This window comes from Equus quagga, chromosome 15, assembly GCF_021613505.1.
Source record: "Equus quagga isolate Etosha38 chromosome 15, UCLA_HA_Equagga_1.0, whole genome shotgun sequence".
Taxonomy (NCBI): domain Eukaryota; kingdom Metazoa; phylum Chordata; class Mammalia; order Perissodactyla; family Equidae; genus Equus; species Equus quagga.
Window position 1 is genome coordinate 86,412,162 of NC_060281.1, and position 21,382 is coordinate 86,433,543.

The 21,382-nt window shown below is 37.7% G+C and overlaps 1 protein-coding gene across 16 annotated transcripts in view; it reads left to right on the forward strand.

The window, feature by feature from the left end:
- The window catches only part of MTMR3 (myotubularin related protein 3), a 142,500-nt gene that overhangs the window by 82,633 nt on the left and 38,485 nt on the right, over positions 1 to 21,382 (forward strand). For 10 of the 16 annotated variants that reach the window (XM_046639339.1, XM_046639336.1, XM_046639334.1 and 7 more), the window contains 5 exons: positions 3,572 to 3,656; positions 11,423 to 11,512; positions 11,923 to 12,039; positions 15,661 to 15,693; positions 20,439 to 20,521. In XM_046639339.1, the coding sequence (XP_046495295.1) occupies positions 3,654 to 3,656; positions 11,423 to 11,512; positions 11,923 to 12,039; positions 15,661 to 15,693; positions 20,439 to 20,521 (326 nt within the window). In that variant the 5' untranslated portion in view covers positions 3,572 to 3,653. Of the gene's footprint in view, positions 1 to 3,571; positions 3,657 to 11,422; positions 11,513 to 11,826; positions 12,040 to 15,660; positions 15,694 to 20,438; positions 20,522 to 21,382 lie in introns of those variants that run through there. The other 6 variants (XM_046639341.1, XM_046639342.1, XM_046639345.1 and 3 more) reach the window with 3 other exon arrangements.

Consider the following 21,382-nt stretch of genomic DNA (forward strand, 5'->3'; position numbering starts at 1 on the left):
ATGCTGTGGTAGGCGTCCCACATATAAAGTAGAGGAAGATGGGCATGGGTGTTAGCTCAGGGCCAGTCTTCCTCAGCAAAAAGAGGAAGATTGGCATTAGTTAGCTCAGGGCTGATCTTCCTCAAAAAAAAAAAAAAAAGTATTATTTTTCTGTAGTTTTCTAGTGTGTAGACTAGATGGTTATTTGCATCCTATATTTCATTAGCAGTTGTAAAGTGGTGATAGCTATTTCTGTCTTTCCTTCTTCATGTACTAGGTGGAATACTCCCCTTTTACCAACTACTAGCATAAAGGTTCAGTTTGTATAGGAAAAGCAGGATAAATAATAGTTATTTCCCCTTATTTACTATTTTTCAAAAATAAGAGGTTGGTTATATAGCCTTCTCCAGCAGTGACCAATGAGAGAGAGAGAGAGAGTATCATTATGAACTCATACTTCAGTGTATTGAAACTGAATCCATTGCATTTACCATTTTTGCTCAGATTATTCCTTTTTTGGCCAGTAAGTCTGTTCAAGTCGGCTCCCAAGTCCTTTTGACATAACCTCAGTAGTCTTTGATAGTTTGCTTGCTTTCCAATTTAATAATATGTTCTGGAATCAAATTACACATTTTCTGTGCAAGACCTAGAATTGTCTATTACTTCTCAAGGGCTGCTGCTCTTTTTGAAGTTGGAATTGGTCTTTAGAGACCATAGTCTAGATGCTTAGAATACTCATTGCTGCTGGATTGGTCCCATAACTTTTTTGCAGTAAGATTATTTTTAGTATTTAATGAAGAGTTTGATTATATTCATACTCTTCACGTACATTTTTTTATTGAGCTGTAATTCACACCACATAATGCTCACTCCTTTAAAGTATACAATTCAGGAGTTTTTAGTATGTGTATAATGGCAATGAACACCACCATTATCTAATTCCAGAACATTTCCATCACCCTACAAAGATACCCTGTATCCGTGAGCAGTCACCCCCTGTTTCTTCCTCAACCTAACCCCTGACAACCACTAATATACTTTTTGTCTCTATGGATTTATCTATTCTGGACATTTTGTATACATAGAATTGTACAACATGTGGTCTTTTATGCCTAGCTTCTTTTACTTAGTATACTGTTTTCAGATTCATCCATGTTGTGTTGTGTATCAGTATTTCAATCCTTTTTATTCCCGAGTAATATTCCACTGTGTGAATATACCACATTTTGTTTATTCACTCATCAGTTGATGGACATTTGGAGTATTTCTACTTTTTGGCTATGATGAATAATGCTGCTGTGAACATTTGTGTGCAGTTTTTATGTGGACATATGTTTTCAGTTCTCACAGATATATACCTGGGAGTAGAACTGATGCCTGATGTGGTGACTGTGTGTAACTTAAGGAATTGCCAAATTGTTTTCCACAGAGGTTGCAGCATTTTACATTCTTACCAGCAATGTCTGAGGGTTTCAGCTTCTCCACATTCCACCTACATTTTTGACATTAATATCTTCATCACTGGAGCTGCATTTTGAGTTGTTTTGCAAAACATATCAAATACATTCACTTCCATTTAAGTTGTTTAAGATATAGCAGTTTGTGTATGTAATGCTGTCATCAGAAGTTTAATTCTAATACACAAAAATGTGTTTTGCACAACATTAGGACAGTTTTGTTCTTTTTTAGTTTGTCCAGCAGGTGTTTCTTTTTAAAGTGATCTTTAAAACATTTCTTCTAATAAGTTTATACCCTCAGAAATAGTTTCTTTGCCTTTCTTCCTCTCCTTTTTAGTTAATTCCACCAGGGTGCCTCTTTACATACTCTTGCCACCCCATCTAAAATAGCACTTCTTTGTTACTCCCTATCCCCAAACTTTGCTTTATTTTCTTTGTAACACTTACATAAACGTATTACATAACCTGGCATAAACATATCTATTGGTTTGTTTCTGGTGGGGAAGACACGCAGTAAAATTAAGCTCCATGAATTTTTTGTACACAGTTGTCTCCTCTAAATCTAGAACAGTGCCTGGAATACAGTAGTTATTGAATAAATACTTATTGAAATGAATGAGTAAGTAAGAATTTTATGCTAACTTGTGTTCTTGAGCTAGGTAAATCACAAAGATTTGTTTTGGGTTTGAAGAATGGTAAGAATGATGACTCTGACTTGGTTTGTTACTGAACCACTTGGTTCTTCCTCACCCTTCCAGCCTCTAAACAGTGGAGCACCTCAAACTGCTATCTTTGATCTTCTTAGCTTCTCCATCTGTATTTGTTCCTGAATTAAGTAGCTTTAATGCCATTCACACATGTATATCTCCCAGATTTTTGTTAATATCTCTAGCTTCCATCTTCTTCATCTCCAGGCTGGTTTATTCAGCTCTCTACTTGGTATCTTCAGTTGGATATCTAATAGGCATCTCAAACATTAACGTATCTAAGATGGAACCTGTTATTCCCAGTTTCCCCTCCTGTACCTTCACAGAGTGGGGAATCCATTTTTCTTGTGGTCTTCCTTCATCAATAAATGGGAAATCCTTGCTTCCAGTTGCTGAAACTAAAAAGTTCAAGTTCTCTCTTTTTCTCTTATCTCATTCATCAGCTCAAATCCTGTGGGTGATAATTTCCAAATATATCCAGAATCCAGCAATATCCCGCTATTTCCATCACTACTGCCTTGTAGTGATTATTGCCTTCTAACTGGTCTTTCTGCTTCCTCCTGTGTTCCTCAGCCCCCCAACAGTCTAGTCTGTTCCCACCTAACAGTCAGAGCCATCCTTTAAGTCACCTCATGCTACTCCTCTGCTCACAACTATGCAAGGCTCCACATGTTTTGGGCCCTGCCACTCCTTTGATGTTCTCTCTTCCCTCACTTAGACTGTTCTTAAAGAGTTTATTTTGAGTATTGAGTCCCAGACTCCCTAAAATATCCTATATTCATGGAAGTTTATCAAACCAGAAATGCTGGCTTTGCATGCAACTAATCTATTTTTTTAAAAAGCAACTTATTAACAAGATGATAGTGCTCTTACTGGCCTGTCTTTGAGTTTCTAGTTGAATATTCCTTCTCCATCCCTTTAATTGTTTTTAAAAACCAGGTAAAGATATTAGCATAGTTTATGTGAATTTTCAGATGAACATAGAATATTACGGCCATAAGGTGATTTTTTTCGTATTTTGCTTTGTAAGCCAGTTTGTTACCCACGGATAGAGAGATCCATTTTGAATTTACAGGTAACTACAAAAACATCCTGTAATAATCCAAGAATATTGTTTTTTGCATTTGCAGGTTGGTTTTAATTATTATTGCTTTATGATTTTCACATTTTTTGTATTACTGTCAACATTAGGAACATGAGCCTTTGCTACTTTTTTGCCCAAATAGGTTATGACCAGGAGGATTTTCACAAAGCCACTGTGGAGTTTGGATTTGATTAGTGGGAATTGTCTGGGTGATAATCAACTTTTTCTTGGCTGATTCTGGTCAGGTCTTTAGGTCCATGTATTTACAGTTCCTTTAATTAGGGTAAGGCCAAGTAGGGGGAAAATTGCCAATTTTGTCCTTTTTTTTTTTTTTCTTTTTAAAGATCCAGGCATAAAGGAAAGAGAAGTCTTGCCAGATATTGAAGAAGGGCTGGGGATCTCTCCTCCTAATCTGGGCCTCCTGTCATGGTAAGTGCAAGGAAATAACAAGAAAATTGGAATTGACTCTGTCTTGACAATTAAGTGACCACTAAGAAGTCCATAGTTACCTATTTTTGTTTTTGTAAGAAATAATTTTACTTTTCCTTTCCCAGAACTCTCAGTTCTTATCTCCTTTCTTTTATTGTTTCCTTAGTAGTAATAATTACAGAGTATTCTAGTGTGTTAGAGCAGTTTCATTTCTATTAACTTTAATCCTGTAAGTTAGACTCTGTCTCTTGCTTTCAGTCAGATAGTAACTGGAGCCAAGACTCAAACCCATGGTTCCTGGACTCCAAATTTCTTATTCCTTTTCTAGGAAGCAAGATGTAGTAAAAACTTTTTGTGTGTTTGCTCTGTTAGTTTGTTCGGTGTATGTGGGAGAATTATGATATGGTCATATACATGTTCTTTATGGATTTACCTTTCTGGATAGAAGCAATTCCGTATCTTTCCTGTTCTGTCTCTTTAAGGCAGTATTTTTATCCCAAAGAAGGTGAAGAAGCTCTACACACCCCTGTCTACATCCTTGACTAAAAAGAGCATATAATGAACATTTCCGTGACTCCTAGGCCATTTAGGGCCTAGTCCAGACAGAGAAGATGGAGCAATGAGCCAACCACATTTCTATCAATCTTGAGAATGTGTAAACAGTGCTTCAAGGCTTAAAAAAAATAGTCCTCTGTAATATTGTCCTGCTTCTACCTTGTGATGTTTCCTAGATCCAAACTGTTTCATGCTGGTGCACAAAGAAGGAATTGAAAAGGCCATGTTAATTTCAAGCTTCATTAGGGACATGGGTGGAAAATGCTTTTCAAAATTAAAAACAGAAAAACTAGTTGTGCAGAAATGTCATATTAAAAGGAGAAGGGTAACTGCCTTCATCTAAAAGCTGGGCCAATTTTTTCTTAGTTTGTGGGCCTAACAGCTTTCTGATGTGTTCTATACCCAAACACTGATGAACTTTTAATATTATTTCTCTAGACTGTATTTTATTTTGTTGTTTTTCCACAGAGTTTTTAACAAGTTGAAAAAGTGTTTGCCTAATATTTATATGGTATGTATGCCAGTGCTAATGAATAGCAAATGATGGGCTTATGAGAGCAGCTCTGTTCTGTACTGAGGCGTTGTCCTTCATTGTATAGCAGAGAGCTAACAACAATGTAGTCCTCATCCTGGTGCCGCTGGGGTCTCCGTGGTACCCTGCAGACAGGCTTCCTGGTGTGCTCTGGAGATGCTTCTCTGTGCAGTAGTTGGGGAGCAGTATGGCCATGTGTCTTTTTTTCCCCCTCATAAAGCAGCATTATAACAAGTTTTTACAAATACTCATTTACAATTCTACCACCAAAACCCATGGTTGTATTCCTTTCTAACTAGTCCATGTCCATATGTATATTTTATTATATATTTTATGTATATGTTTCTATGGATTTAAACCATAATTAAATTTCCATTTTGCTTGCTTCACTAAGTGAATTAAACATTTTCCCATGTTGATTTGATTCATTGGATTCCTAATGTTCATTTTACTAGATGTATAACATTTTGCAAGTTGTTGGGCCATTGATTTAATTATTATTAATTAATATATTCTGATTTTAGCATTTAGGGTGTACATCCTTAATCCTTGTTTTTCGTATAGCAAATTAAAGAACATTGGATTTTTCTTCCTTCCTTCCTTTCTCCCTCCCTCCCTCCTCTGTACTAATTTGAGTAACATCCTCTCTTATATACTCCTAAAGGTTCTTAAATGAGATTGAAGTCTGTCTTTTTTGGGAGATTGAGGATTAGGAAAATAATGTCATGTTTTATTATGGAAAACTTCAAGTGTATGCAAAGAATAGTATAATGAACTCTCATATTTGTGTTAATCAGCTGTAATAATAATCAATTCATAGCCACACTTGTTTCTTCCGACTCCTTCACCCCCGCCTCTTTGGATTATTTTGGAACAAATCCCAAGCATTATACCAAAAGAGATTGTTTTGTTTTTTCCCTGAGCAAGATTTGCCCTGAGCTAACATCAGCTGGCAGTCTTCCTGTTTTTTGTATGTGAGCTGCTGCTACAGCATGGCCACTGACAGATGAGTGGTGTAGGTCTGTGTCCAGGAACTGAACCTGGGCTGCTGAAGCAGAGCGCACCGAACTTAATCACTAGGCCACCAGGGCTGACCCAAGGAAATTGTATTTTTGTTGGCCTTCAATACCAGTCTTAAGAATAGTGACTAGAGGGGCTGGCCTTGTGGCCAAATGGTTAAGTTCAGGCACTCCGCTTCAGCGGCCCAGGGTTTTGCCGGTTCAAATCCTGGGTGCCGACATGGCACTGCTTATCAAGTCATGCTGAGGTGGCATCCCACATGCCACAACTAGAAGGACCCACAACTAAATATACACATCTGTGTACCGGGAGGCTTTGGGGAGAAAAAGGAAAAATAAAATCTTAAAAAAAAAAAAAAAAAAAAAAAGAAAAAAAGAATAGTGACTGGAGAGCCAGCCCTCATGGCCTAGTGGTTAAAGTTCAGCGTGCTCTGCTTTGGTGACCCGGGTTCCCTAGACTAGACTAGAATTGGCAATGGGACTGATAAGTATTTTTGCTTTTACATTTTGCCAAGTGTTCCTACACACATTTCACTCCTAGTAGTAGGTAGTGTTCCAGGATTAAAAAAAACTCTCTTTATATGAATTTAGTTAATGGGCATTTTGACTGGTCAGCCATCTCTGTTCCTTGTGTTCTTTAAATATTTATCTCTAATGTTGACTTCCCCTTTGAGATGTGGGCTTTTTCTCTTACCTGCGTACTCTAGCCAATAGCCGAAACTAGCCTGGAACTCTGGTGACTGATCCCTTTTCAAGAGTTTGTAGGTGACCCTAGCTGACGTTATGGAGCTGGTGGAGACTGAGAGGTGCCAGATTCCCTGATGTGTGGTGTTCCTCAGCAATACCAGGAAATTGACCATGTGGAATACATTCTCTCTAATACCAATAAATTACTGCTTATAGCCTAGGAGGAATTTGTTTCCAAGCCTCTTATCAGGCCAACACATGCCAGTTTGTTTCTTCTTTCCCTTTTATCTCCTTCCAACTCCTTACTCTGTCAACCGTGTCAAGTTTGGGCTCCTTTTTTACCTGTGAAACTCAGAAACCGTAATAAATTAGGCAGTTAATTCAACTTCTGTTTAGCCAGGTAATGTTTTTTGAATCATCATTCTTCTAGAAAGTCAATGAGTAGTTTGTCCTAATGTTAATTAAGTCCTTGGGGATTAAGATGCATTTTTATGTACAAGGGGGAAAAATCAATTCTGAAGTCTTAGAGGTAATGTGAACTGAGACAGTCTTTTAAAAAGAGTATTTATTTTATTTGACTATGAAAAATTATTACTTCATGCTCTTGTCTAGCTGGCCTCAGTTCTCTTATGTTGAAAATCATTGATTCCATTTTCAGTTTTCATTAGCTACTTTGGTTGTGTGCATTGGCTGGATTAGCACCCAAGTGAGTATACCAGCACGAATGAATTGGTAAATGGCTTCTCTAGGTTTTTTTTCTGCTACGTATTTCAATTGTGTGCTATTTAAAGGTCAGTAAAAATCTAGGTCAGAGAACCCCTTAAATAATGGGTACCTCTGTAAAATGATCTTGAAGAGGATAAAGTTGAGGCTTTATATATTTATGTCAGCTAAAAAGTTAATGTGATGCTGAAAAGACATGCTTATAGTGCTCTTTCCTGTAATAATTTTTAAAAGCTTTTCCCCATATTTCATGGCATTTCCTACCTATACCCTGTGGGCTTATGAGAAAAATCTTCCTAAATTCAAGATTTCTCATATTTTTTTCTCTTTAGTTCTTTCTAAGTGTAAATAGTTTTCTTTTTTGTAACACCAGAATTTTTATTGAAATATGAGATCTGATTATCTAAAATTGGCAGCAAAAAACCTGGAAGTTAAAATACAATGTGTTTGTGCAAACAGGTATCATTTGCTTTCACGTTATTAAAGTAAACATACAGAGACATTTAATATAGATCAGAATAATACTCAGTTTTCTTTAAGTCACGAGCTACCTCTCAAGAATGGAAATAGAATTGATTATAGAGGAAAAAAGCTAACACTTATAGAAAAATGAGTTCCTTTGAAATATGACTCTCTTATTATTCCTTCACCCAATCTTTGACCTCAGAGGAAATGAATGAAAAGAGATAAAATGGAATAGATTGACACAAAACTCCCTCTAAGAAGTTATTTTGGTGTTTATAGGAGTGGAGCCATTTTACAAACCTTTGTACACCCTAAGTAATTATATTTTTGGAGGTTCCCAGTCACATCATATCAACCTTACTAAAATACACCAATTTCATTGAACTTTTTCTTTTTTGCTATAACAAACAATAGATTTTTATACTACTTTTGCTTTTGAAAAAAGTTATTTGACTATCAGCCATAATTTCTTGACAGTCATGGTGAATACCTAGCAGTCCTGGAGAAGTGACACTATTAATATATGATTTGTTTTCAAATATAACAAAAATCTCTAATTAATGACTGAAGTTTTATAATTTTTAGTAGCATTTCATGAACCATTTATAAAGTTGTCATTTTTAGAATTTGAAGCCACTAATTTCTTTCTACATTTTAAAATATCAGACCACAATTTTAAATATCAAACTTTGGGAAAGGCCCTGAGAAAGCTTGTGTGTCAAGATAAAATGGCCCCTTAGAGGGGATGGAATGGACCCTATCAGCTAGTAACACAGCTGCTGGTTTTTATGGGTGGTAGGTAGAAGGGTGAGTGATTGTTCCTCAAGTCTCTGTGTGACTTTTCCTGTCATAGATTAGCAGTAGGAGAATGGTTTTAGAGAAAGCCTGACTTCAAATGAAACAGCTTCAATCAGTATTTAGTATTGGAGTATAGTAGAGCACCAGTTTTCAAACTTTTGGTCTGAGGACCTCTTTTTAATATTCTTAACTTGTTGAGGACCCCAAAGAGTTTTTGTTTATGTGGGGTATATCTATATTTACACTATTAGAAATTAAAGCTAAGAAATCTTTAAAATTTTTCATAAACTCATTTAAAAATAACAAGGCAATTAAATGTTAACATAAATAACATTTTTGATGAAAAGCAACTTTTTCCTCATTCAAAAATAATTAGTATGTAGAATGGCATTGTTTTACGTTTCTACAAATCTCTAATGTTTGGCTTAATAGATGATAGCTGTATTCTCATATCTACTTCTGCAATTTGTTATAGTACGTTGTTTGAAAAATATGAAGTAAATCCAGTCTCACGTAGACAAGTAATTAGAAAAGGAAGAATATTTTAATAGTTTTTCCAGATAATTATATTCTTCTGTTATACTACACCAAAACAAGTAATAATTCTTTAAAGGTTACTTGCAATGTGGAATCTGAAACCTTATCCATAAGCTTTTTCTATTCTGTTACATTAAAACCATTGGTCTGCCTTGCACTTTACTTTTAATTAAATTACTTACTTAACTTATTTGGTGAGGAAGATGGTCCCTGAGCCAACACCCATGCCAGTCTTCTCCACTTTGTATATGGGATGCTGCCACAGCCTGGCTTGATGAGTGTGGTGCTAGGTCTGCACCCGGAATCTGAACCTGTGAATCCTGGGCCGCTGAAGCAGAGGGTGCGAACTTAACCACTATGCCACTGGGCTGGCCCCTGTCTTGCACTTTAAATGGATCTTTTATCCATGCATGATTTTATAACATCGTGCATTAGTCATTTTGAAAATAATGGTTCATTAAGTAATTCAGATCTTCCAAATGTAGACATTTTTCCCTATATAATTTCTTTTTAAAGTCACATATGGTACTATCACCACTGATCTCATCAGAAGAGTCTTAAGTATTGAGAAGCTGTGAAATTCATGGTGGCAGAAGACAGGTGTTCCAAAATACAAGTTTTTGCATAACTTTATCACTGGCAGCTAATAATGTCCTTTGGAGAAAAGGTCTGCCACATGTTTAAGTCTGAATTACCATAGTTTGTCTGTCAGTTCTTCTTTCAATTAAAAATGGTACTTAATGAAAAAAGTGCCTAATTCAGCTTGTAACTGAAACAGTTGCACAAATGCTTTACCTTGAGACAACTATAATACTTGAGTATGCAGTGGAAGTGTTTCATGTGTATTTCCTATATCAAAAAGGCTTTTACTTAAGGGTCAAGATTTAATAAAATTTTTCGTTTTTTCTCCTTGATTAATCAAGGAAAATCTAAGTGAAATTGGTGCCACCACCTTGCTTGTACTAAAGTGCCAGCAGTTTTACCCACCAGTTCACAATTTTATTCACTGTCAGTACAGTGACAAAAGGCAAATAATGTCTTAGCATTATTGGTGAAGGTTGTTTTGATCTCACAGAGCCCCTGAAAGGGTCTCAGAATCTGCGGACCTCACTTTAGGAACCGCATTAGTGGGGTATTATGGTTTTATGATTTAAGATTGCTCTTGGGCAAAACCTTAAGTGTTATTTACAGCTAGGATTTTTTTTTCTCTCTTTGAGGAGATTTCAAGAATAGTTGGAATTACACTAAGTAGCATACGCAGAAATGTCCACTAACTAGTTGTTAGAATTCTTAGTGCTGTCAGTTGAACGATATGGCTTTTGCTCTTAGAAAATTTGATGTGTAAACAGATTCCATCATAACTTACAGTTAGACTTTCCAATACATTGCTTTTCTCTCCTATATTCCTATACTATAAAAATTCATAATGTAAAAGACTACTTTTTTATACAAGTGATAATTAGTTCAAGTCCTATGTAGATTAGAATTTATCGCTTCTCTTTTTGAAATTGCCTGAACAGGAATAAATCTATTTAGTAATATAAGGCAGATTAAACTAGGGATAGTGGTTCACACACATTTTCCCTTTGAGAAATTCAGTTCTTAAGCTTACATTTTAAAAAAAAACCTTTCTATTAATGAAGTTTCATGTATAACCAAAGTAGACACAATGGTATAGTGAACCCCCACTTACCCAGTTTCATCGGTTATCCCTCATGGAAAATCCTGTTTCATTTATGATCCGCTCACTTCCTCTCTCCCCTTCCCCCTCCAATTATTTTGAAGCAAATTTCAAACATGACATAATTTCATTCTTAATTCAGAATGTATCTTTGAAAAATAAGAATTTTTTTCTTTTTAAAGATTGTCACCTGAGCTAACAACTGTTGCCAATCTCTCTTTTGTTTTTCTTCTCCCCAAAGACCCCCAGTACATAGTTGTATATTTTAGCTGTAGGTCCTTCTGGTTCTGCTATGTGGGACTCTGCCTCAGCATGGCCTGATGAGCAGTGCCATGTCTCTGCCCGGGATCCAAACCAGCAAAACCCCAGGCCACCGAAGTGGAGCACACAAACTTAACGACTCAGCCACTGGGCCGGCCCCCAAAAATAAGAATTTAAGATTGTAACTTAAAGAGAAAAAAACCTGTATCTTGGTTTCTCTTACAAGTAATGTACTAATAACTTATTAGCACTTAATAGAAATGTTCTTAACCTCTTTAACATATATATATATATTTTTTTTTTTTTGCATCAGTGTGTTCTCTGACTAGAGGCACCTAAAATATTGGATAGGACACTTTTGGGGACGAATAGTTTTTCCTTGAGATTTCTGCCTATTCACCTTGATTTGCTGGACTCTCATTGTGATTACACTACTAGACATGGCAAAAAAAACAAATATGGATGAATAGGAGCTTTGAAATTATTTAAAGGTTTTGGGTTCTTTCAGGATGAGGAGACTCGGCACAGTCTTGAGTGCATCCAGGCCAATCAAATTTTTCCCAGGAAGCAGCTGATCCGGGAGGATGAGAATCTTCAGGTAATTACATGCCGCTTTTGATTGTAAACTAAGTATTTGGCATCATAGTAACAATGTAGCAGAGCTAATGGATTGAAATAATACGCTGTATAATATATATATATTTTCCTAAACCATAAACATAGTAGAAATGCAAGCTGGAAGACATCTTTCCTTCAGAAGGACTTATTTCCTGAGAAATCACTGTTTGAGATGATGATCTCTGTGTCATTCCTTCAGAAGTCTAGAATTTGAATAACTAGGTATATTTGAATCGTGGATATAAACCCATACTCTTCAGATTCCTTACCCATTTATGTATACTGTGTTTTAAGTTTGAGTGACAGAGGATTTTTCATCCATTCACCTGACCCGTGTTTGAAGACTTGGCTGCTTCAGAACTCTGAAGAGTTTCTTCTTCCATTTTGAAGGTTCCTTTCCTTGAACTTCACGGAGAAAGCACAGAGTATGTGGGCCGTGCTGAGGATGCCATCATTGCCCTTTCTAATTACAGACTTCACATCAAGTTCAAGGAGTCACTTGTTAATGTAAGTGATTACCAACTATTCGTCCACTAAAGTAGATGGAGAAGGGAAGTCAGAAGACTTGTTCTCAAAGAAAGGAGTGTTATACAGGATTGGGTATGAAAACATCACGTACTCTGCTTTTCTCTCACTTAATTTAGCACTCGGGACACTAGGTTAGCAAGCAACTCTTATGCTTGATTTAAAATGATACGTGTAGTTGTCAGCTGAGGTGTCCATTGTTTAGTAACACTGAATGGTTTGCACTAGATAATGCTGTATCCTTAAGTTTTATACGGGTGCAAAGGCTGTATAGGCTTTATTCTTCAATCTTTAGTAAGTAGTTACCAACTTCCTCAGTTGAGATAATTTCCTGGACCTTAATGTCAAATGATGAGATGTACTTGAGCTCGATGCAGACTCACTATGGGATCAAGTTTCTCTAATGGCTCCTTAGTGGTAAAGTATAGATGTTAAGTACAGTGTTTATTTGCATAATGGACTATATATTACTGAAAAAAGGGAAGGCTCTCAATTCTCAAGAGTGCATTTACCCTTTTCAGTTATAAGAGTACTCTCAGTGAACTGGTTCTTCCAGTGCCCTGCCATCGTTAATAGTTTTCAGTTAATGTGCCTTTCACCACAAAGGCGCAAAAGTTCATGTACTTCCACCAAATGAATGCCTTCTTCCTTCTTCATTTACCAGTATTGTGACTTTCTGCATTTTGGTTCTAGCACAGAGAAGTGTATTATGACGTCTTATGAAAGCTAAGGACTACACTTTCATTCAGATTGTGTGTTTTGGGGTTCATTTTGGGATTCTTTGAAATCTGTCACTTAAGTTCATTTTATTTCGTGGTCCAAAAGTTACCCGGCTCCTTCGTTACATTCTTTCCTTTGTCAAAGGACTCAAATCGCTGCCATTTTCTTTGTAGGTGGCATTTATTATTTATGTGGTGTTTATTATTATTCTTTGTAGTTAAGCATTTATGTGCAAGAGCCATTGTGACCTGAATTCCTTCTGACCTCTAGATTTGGACTGTGATCATAGCTATTATGTCAGTTTTCTGTCCATTGGCTAAAAATACATATCAGATTCATCAAGGAAAGAGGCATGCCATACTTTCATACCATTGCACCGTGTTCAGAAGGGTCCATTTTGAGTTGGGTGGTTGTGGTAGGAGTGGACAGGATAGAAACGCCTATAAAGTCCCAGCAACCAGAAATTCCCCACTGGCCACTGTGGAAGTAATGACAATAATAATTAGTAGAATGGCCCAATTTAATTTTGTGTTTAAATAGCTGGAATCAATGAAATTGTAATTAAATTACATGTTTCATGTTATTGCATTTTTCCATACAATCCCGTGTTTCTCAGTTTATTGGTTTATGGCCAAGTATTTCAGAGACTATTTTTAGGTTTATTTTAGGGAATAAGCTCTGTTGGAGAGCGAGCATGGATTTGATCATGTCATTCACCAGCCTAAGGCCCTTCAGTGTTTCTTGACTACTTCTAAGATGAAATTACTTGGCATGATGGCAGGATAAGGGGTGTGATCCTTGGTCCCTACCAGCTTTTCTGTCTGTTTCTCTCTTTTCCTCCTTCTCCCGTTTCTATTAGTAAAACCACCTTCCTTGGACTATTCAGCCATACCTTACACCTCTGAGTTATCTCTCTTCTGTTTTACTCAGGGAACTTCTCTTCATCTGTCAAAACCCAGTTCAGGTGATAACTTTTTTCATGAAACCTTTCTCAGTCCCACTTCCCTCCCTGACAGTTTATTACACTCTCCTCTGGCTTCTTCTATATCTTGAACACACCTTTGCAACATTTGCCACTTATAGTAGTCCTCCTGTATTCGTGGTTTTGCTTTCTTGTGGTTTTAGTTACCTGCGGTCAAGCTCAGTCTGAAAATATTAAATGGGAAGTTACCGAAATAAACAATTCATAAGTTTTAAATTGCACACTGTTCTAACTAGCGTGATGAAATCTTGCACGATTCCTCTCTGTGACATGAATCATCCCTTTGTCCAGCGTATCCATGCTGTATACGCTATTCGCCCGTTAATCACTTAGTAGCCATCTCTGTTACCAGATCGACTGTCGTGATACCACAGTACTTGTGTGCAAGTAACCCGTATTTTACTTAATAATGGCCCCAAAGTTCACGAGTAGTGATGCTGGCAATTTGGATATGCCAAAGAGAAGCCATAAAGTGCTTCCTTTAAGTGAAAAGGTAAAAGTTCTCGACTTAATAAGGAAAGAAAAAAAATCGTATGCTAAGATTGCTAAGATCTATAGTAGTAACACTAATCTTCTACCTGTGGAATTGTGAAGAAGGAAAAAAATTTGCACTAGTTTTGCTGTTGTACCTCAAATATGTATGTATAGGAAAAAACAAAGGGTTCAGTATTATTCGTGGTTTCGGGCATCCACTGAGGGTCTTGGAATGTATCCCCTGCAAATAAGGGGAGACTACTGTATATTGTAATTTTTCTGGTTACTCATTTTTATTTCTTCAGAATCCAGCATGTCTCCTGGTGCTATGGTATTCAATAAATAAGTGAATTGAAGTTAATATGGGTTTGAAATGGGTATTAGACCATTTTAAACTCCTTTTGGGTTTAAAGCTCACTTTAAAACGACATATTTCTGTGTGAAAAGGTCTGTGTCATCATTGTCTTTAACAGTAGCTATATGAATAGGTTGTTTACCGGAATTGTTGGTCCCTCATTGTGACTGATGTACAATGCTTAAGAAAACTTACTACCCTTCTTACTTTTGACCCAGTTACTTACCTAAAAGTGTTTTCTCAGTTAGCATTATAACCCTCTAAGGCTTAGAGCCTGCATGTCACTTAAAAAGCCCAAGATAATGGCTTTACACACAAAAATGATTGTGCGAAAGTGTTTGCGGTGACTTTAAACATTTGAGGTTGAGAGAGACTAGGACTGCTCCATACAAATAAATTAATCACATCACAGTTAGTGCTAAGTTCCTAAAGCCGGTGGTTACTCCAGGGGACAATGGTTCCTGCACTGGACCCTGGATGGAGACCAGAGAGTTGGTGGTGTTGCCCTTCCCTCTCTCCCTCCCTCCTTTTCTCTCTCAGCAAATAAATATTTCAATAAAATATGTGAGATCGAGAGACCCCTCCTGCCTTTAAAGGTTATTATATCTAGATCAAACACATTTCAACCATCAAAGCCCAAATATGCCAGTATATATTGTGGTGTGTCCCAGTTTGCATTGTTTTGTATGCTTTTAAATGAACACATTTAGCACCTTAGAAAATGATTTTCTGTCAAGTTTTAAATAGCTACCTGATATCATATGTCCTCTTTTAATTTCACAGCACATTGAGTAAAACATGTCTGTAGATTTAGATACCATAAACACCGTTACTTTAATCTACACACAGTAACAGGATATCGGGTTTCCAATTCCTAGGGTAAAAAACCTCTGGAGTAGAGCTCATTTGTAGTATTTAAGGAATGAATAGCTCCCATTCTGTGCTTTTCCCAAACCACATTTTTACATATGTACAGATAAATGTTGTTGATGCTCAGCTAATTTATGAACGAGTAAGTGTTCAAGGTGAATTCATGAAGATTTAAAACAGTTTTTGTTGTGTAATTCAATAGACCGCCTCTCAATCTACTGCTTCTGAGATCCCAGTAAGTAGCATGAGAATCCTAGGCAGTTGTTGCACCTGTGCTTGGAACAAATCGGTTTTGAATGTCAGATGCTCACCTTGCAAATCAGCAAAGTGTGTCCTCTCTGCATGAGTCCCTTCCCTGTCACTAGACAAAGTTCTAGTGGTACCCTATAATGAGAACAATTTGTGGGGTGAGGATAAAGCCCACAGTTTATACATAAGTAGATGGAATTGTGACCTTCAAAAAATGTAAACTGAATTTCAGCCAGAAATAATTTGTAAAATCAACATTGGTATTTAAAAAGACATTAAGACTTTCATTTCCATGCTGGTCTATTAGTGCTTCTTAGAAAAAAGGTGGAAGTGTAGCTGCTGGAAACACCTTCCTCAGCATTTTTTCACATTTTTTCCATCATCTAACTATAGTACAGCAAAAATCTTTATTCCCCAAGCATCAGAAGCAGGCTGTTGTTAACACTGAATGACCAGTAGAGGCATCTGAAACCCATGCTGGAAGAGTAGCTTGTAAATATCAAAGGAGAGCAGTAAAGAGTTTGGGTCTTTAAAGTGTGGCAGTCTTCTTCTTCTGACTGGTTTTTAAATGATAAGATTTAGGGGCTGGCCTGGTGGTGCAGCGGTTAAGTGCACGTGTTCTGCTTCGGCAGCCCGGGGTTTGCCGGTTCAGATCCTGGGTGCAGACATGGCACCGCTTGGCAAGCCATGCTTGTGGTAGGCGTCCCACATATAAAGTAGAGGAAGATGGGCATGGATGTTAGCTCAGGGCCAGTCTTCCTCAGCAGAAAGAGGAGGATTGGCAGCAGTTAGCTCAGGGCTAATCTTCCTCAAAAAAAAAAAAAAAAAAAGATAAGATGTAGTGCCCAGATATTCCACAGTTTATTATAGATTTTAGGTTTAGACTCATTACTTGCTTTATTTTCACTCTGTTACTCCCATTTTTACTTCAAATGTATATACAAGATTAGTACTTCCCATTCGTTCTATAAAAAGGGCATTTGTTTTTAAAAGGTAGAAACTATCCCACTTTTAAATTATGGTGCTTAAAAATCATGCACATCTGCATGCGCGTGCATGCGCACATGCACACACATATGCTTAAAGTAAATATAGTAGGGTTTGATTACATAAAATTCCCTCTGGAATGACACAGTGCTGTGGACTTTTAATACCTGTGCATGTTTATTAAATGTTTTAACTGCTGCTCCTCTGCTTTTTTGGATTGACGCTCTTATGAGTTTTGATGTCCGTGATGTAACTTTTGGCCTTTTGAGGAATTGATTAACAGCACCGAATGTGTTTGATGCATTGTTTTGAGCATGAGTTTGGTGGAATTTGTAAGAGGAAAAACACTGTAAAGGGAGACAGAATTACTTGGCAGGTAGAAGTTAGAGGAGAAAGGAGCGAAAAGAAAATGTGTTGCTACAAAACATTGAATCAGTGGGCTAGAGAGGATTTAAATGTGACTTTGGATTTCTTACTACTCTTCCATGGATAGAATTGCCTCTAAGTAATCTTGGTTTAAATTCTGTTTTCCTCTTAAAGGTCCGTGGTGGAGAGGCTACTTAGTTGTGAAAGAAAAACTAGAGTAGAGCTCATACAAAAGGGAAGGGGAATCTTAGAGGAAGAAAAAAAGGCACACCATACGTAATAGAAGGAGCCTGGACTACTGGACAGACATGGATTCTGGTCCTGACCTTGCCACTAGCTTATAATGTAGTGGCTTAACCTTCCTAGGCTATAAAATGGTCTGACTCTTGAATCTATAATTCTTTGCTTATGAGATTGAACATTGGGTATGTCTAGTTACAGAAATGGCAAGAGATCCTCCTTATATATAAGAAAAGTTGAGAAACCCAAAGCAATGAGTGGACCTTAAAAGAAAGTAAAGAAACTTAGTATGTTTTAGTAGGATGTATGAAGAGGAAAAGAGGACCAGTTCTGAGCTCTGCCTTTTTAGAAGAGGAGACAATCTGTGGAGGGAACATTGAAGGGGAACATTGGAGTAGAAAGGAGAAGAAAAAAGAGAGATTCATTTGATATAAAAATCAACGATATAAAAAAGTATTTCTCTTTCATATGTCCATGTTCTTGCTGCATATTAAACTTCCCTGCATGTAACTATCTGCATGAGTATTAAAATCTGCTATTTTCCATATCTATGACCTGAGAACACATGGTTGTTTCTAGTGACTTGCTAGTATCTACGTATTAGCAATGAGTATTTTTATTCTTCTTCCTTAAATTTGCAGTGTTAAAATACATGAAAATTTGTATCTCAAATGCGTTAGGTAGCAAATATTTTGCATGCTCTGAGGTATTTCATTATTCTTATTCTGGAAGTCTGGGCACAGGCCCTAGGGCTCTGGTCCATTAGTGGGGTTGTAAAACTTATCTGTTCTTTGCAGCAAAGTAGCACAGGCTGGTCCACTCCCTCCAGCAGCTGCTAATATCATTAGAGTCATGCAATGCATATGGGTGTTTTGGTCAGTGATGGACCGCACATATGCAGTGGTCCCGTAAGATTAGTACCATATAGCCTAGGTGTGTAGTAGGCTATACCATCCAAGTTTGTGTAAGTACACAGTGTGATGTTCACACAACGATGAAATTGCTTAATGACATATTTCTCAGAACATGTCCTTGTCATTAAGCAACACATGGCTGTAGTTGGTTTTCAAGTTTTCCAGCTATAAGGGAGGTGATCAGAAGGGTCCTGGGATGTAGGTGACTGCTGAGAGAGCAGCATCTCCCTGAGGATTTGCAAAGCTCGCTCTCGCTCCACCTCAGGCTCTTCCCATTTCCTGTGCCTGGAACTTCCTAAGTTGTGACGGTCCGAGTTCAGAAAGCAGAGGCTGATGGCATATGGGAAGGTTGGAAGCTTGTCCGAGGAAGTCAGGAAGCAGGCAAAAGTTTTGTTGGTAAAATTTTAGAAAATTGAGATTAGAACTCAAGCCTCTTAATTGCCAGTCTGGCAGTCACTTTTTTGAGGGGGGGATAGGGGGAGGGAGAAGGGAGAGGAGGGTACATAAGAAAAGAAAAAACAATATGAGAGTCTGTTTCTGGACACCCAAAGGACTGGCCTGAGAAAAAATCAGTGTCATCTTCTAATCTCTGTCTTCTTAATCTCCTGTTTCTCCTTTACAATTTATCCCTACTGATATATTGTTGTTGTTTTTTTTTTCCTTCTTAGATGTACAGGTCTTGAAAGAATTTTTAGCCGCATCAGCTGCAGTTTCTCACAGCACCTTGGGGTTAAGGACTTAAACAAAAACAGAGGGCCAAAGCTCCTTTTTTCTCAGAACACAGGCAAGATTTCTTAGTCTTTCTCTTGTTCCTAGTCCTACTACAAGTGTAAAGGAATTTTGTAGATTATAGACTTAGAACTAAGCAAGAAGGCTCTAGTCCTGAGGTAGAAACTTCAAGCCATTATCTGAGTAATATTATTTTGCTTTCTTCTCTTTTTTAATCTCTGCCCTAGTTTCTGTTTCTTTGTCCCAGACATCCAGCACTGGGCTTCTTTTTGATCCCCACATCCTTGTTCTGAGAGTTTTCTGCTTACTCTGGCAACTGCATGGTGTGGCAGGGTTTGCAGGAAGTCTGTTTCTGAAACTGGCTCAGCTAACACAAGGGCCACCCTGTGCAGGCAGCACTCTCGTTTCTGTCTGTGTTGTAGGAGACTGCCTCCTCCTTCTCATGCTAAACACAGATTGTTGGAATGCTAACTTGCAACTCCCAGAGCCACATTTTGGCTGGGCATGATACAGTATAAGAGACAGTGGTCTACCCCTTTTCCAAAGAGTGAGAATATCCATTTATCTTATCAGGCTCTCTTCACAAGTTTTGGAAATTGTTTTTGAAGCCAGGGGTTGAGTCAGGATGAGTTGAGGGCTAGGGGGAGGATTCTCATGTGCGCTTGAGGATTTGTCACCCTGTTCACATGCTTTCCCTCCTATCTGCCTTCTCTGATCCCTCTCCACTATTGTACTTACTTCTGTGTTCAGTAGAGTCTGCTGACCAGATTGGCAGGGAGGGAACTATTCCAGCTTGCTCATGTCTCAGGTCCCACTTGGCAGACAGGGCCCCTCAACTGGTCTTTTGAAGCAAATTAGACCTAGCTAGTTTTAGGACCTTTGACCACTGTGTGGCCTGCTCCCTCCTCCTTGATACCTGTAGGTCTGTTTTATTGAGCAGAGAGTCTGTCCCATCATCTTTTCCTTGCAACCTGCAGGCAGTTTAGAACTCCAGTCTTTTTCAGGATACTCCTTTGCTGACACAAAGCTGCAAGCCCACTTTGTCATTTGGGGCAAACAACAAGTATAGTCCCACTAGGACCTTGATCTGCAGTTCTTTTCTGTAAACAGGACAGAATTACCATTCTGTTTCCCTTCAGCTTTTGTGTCATTGCAAATCACAGCTAGCTGTAGTGTCTGTAAAGTAGTACTTTGAGAGATAAGCTTGTGAATTTGATGTCTGAGAGATGACATATTTCCCTGTTCTTTCAGAGGTGGTGCCTCCTCCTTGTTGTCTTCATGCTATGACACGACTTGAGGCCATTGATTTAAAGATAGAGAAAGGGAACCCTAATTCACTCAATAGTAATCACTTGAATACTATTAATCTGGATGAATTTACAGTTCTGTTTGCTTCTTTCCCCTGTAGAGCTTTCTAATCACTCTTCTTGGACGCTTGACGAACTGCAGGGTCAATGCCTTTTTGACTAAGGGGACTCCATCTTTTTAATTGCAGGTTCCATTACAGCTTATAGAAAGTGTTGAATGCCGAGATATATTTCAGCTTCATTTGACATGTAAAGACTGCAAAGTTATCAGGTATGTGGCGTGTTTATGCTGCTCATTAGTGTGGAAAATATTTTTTAAAAAATAGATTCGTGATTTGGTAACATAAAAACAGCTTTTGAGGGTCAGCCTTGTAAGAAGGTGCAATAATTTCTGAGTAGTTAGTGCTTGAAATATTTTATCTTTAGGCTACTTTGCTATTTAAAGGATGTTTTTACTTTTATTTGTTTATTTATTTAAAGATTTTATTTTTCCTTTTTCTCCCAAAGCCCCCCGGTACACAGTTGTGTATTTTTAGTTGTGGGTCCTTCTAGTTGTGGCATGTGGGATACCGCCTCAGCATGGTTGATGAGCGGTGCCATGTCCACGCCCAGGATCTGTACTGGCAAAACCCCGGGCCGCCGAAGTGGAGCATGCGAACTTGGCCACTCGGCCACGGGGCTGGCCCCTTAAAGGATGTTTTTAAATTCAGAAATAATTTCAAATTCACAAAAAGGTGTAAAAATAAAAATAGTACAAAGAACACCAGTATTGTTAACATTTTACCTTATTTGTTTTGTTGTTTGCAGGTGCCTTTTGTGTGTGTGTGTGTATGTATGTGTATATAGGTGTGTGCGCGGGTGCGAGAGAGAGAGACTCTTTTTCTGAATTATTTGAAAGTAAGTTACATAATCATGGGTCTTCATCCTGAGATACTTTAGTGTGCTTTCCTAAGAATAGGGATTTTTTTTTACATAACCACAGTATCATTATCACCTTCACAATTTTACACTCCTAATGCTTTCATCCAAATCTACTATCTGTGTTCTAATTTTGTCCGTTGACCTAATAATGCCCTTTATAGCATTCCCCTACCCCTACCTTGTTCAGAACAGGATCCAGTCAAGGTCAGAC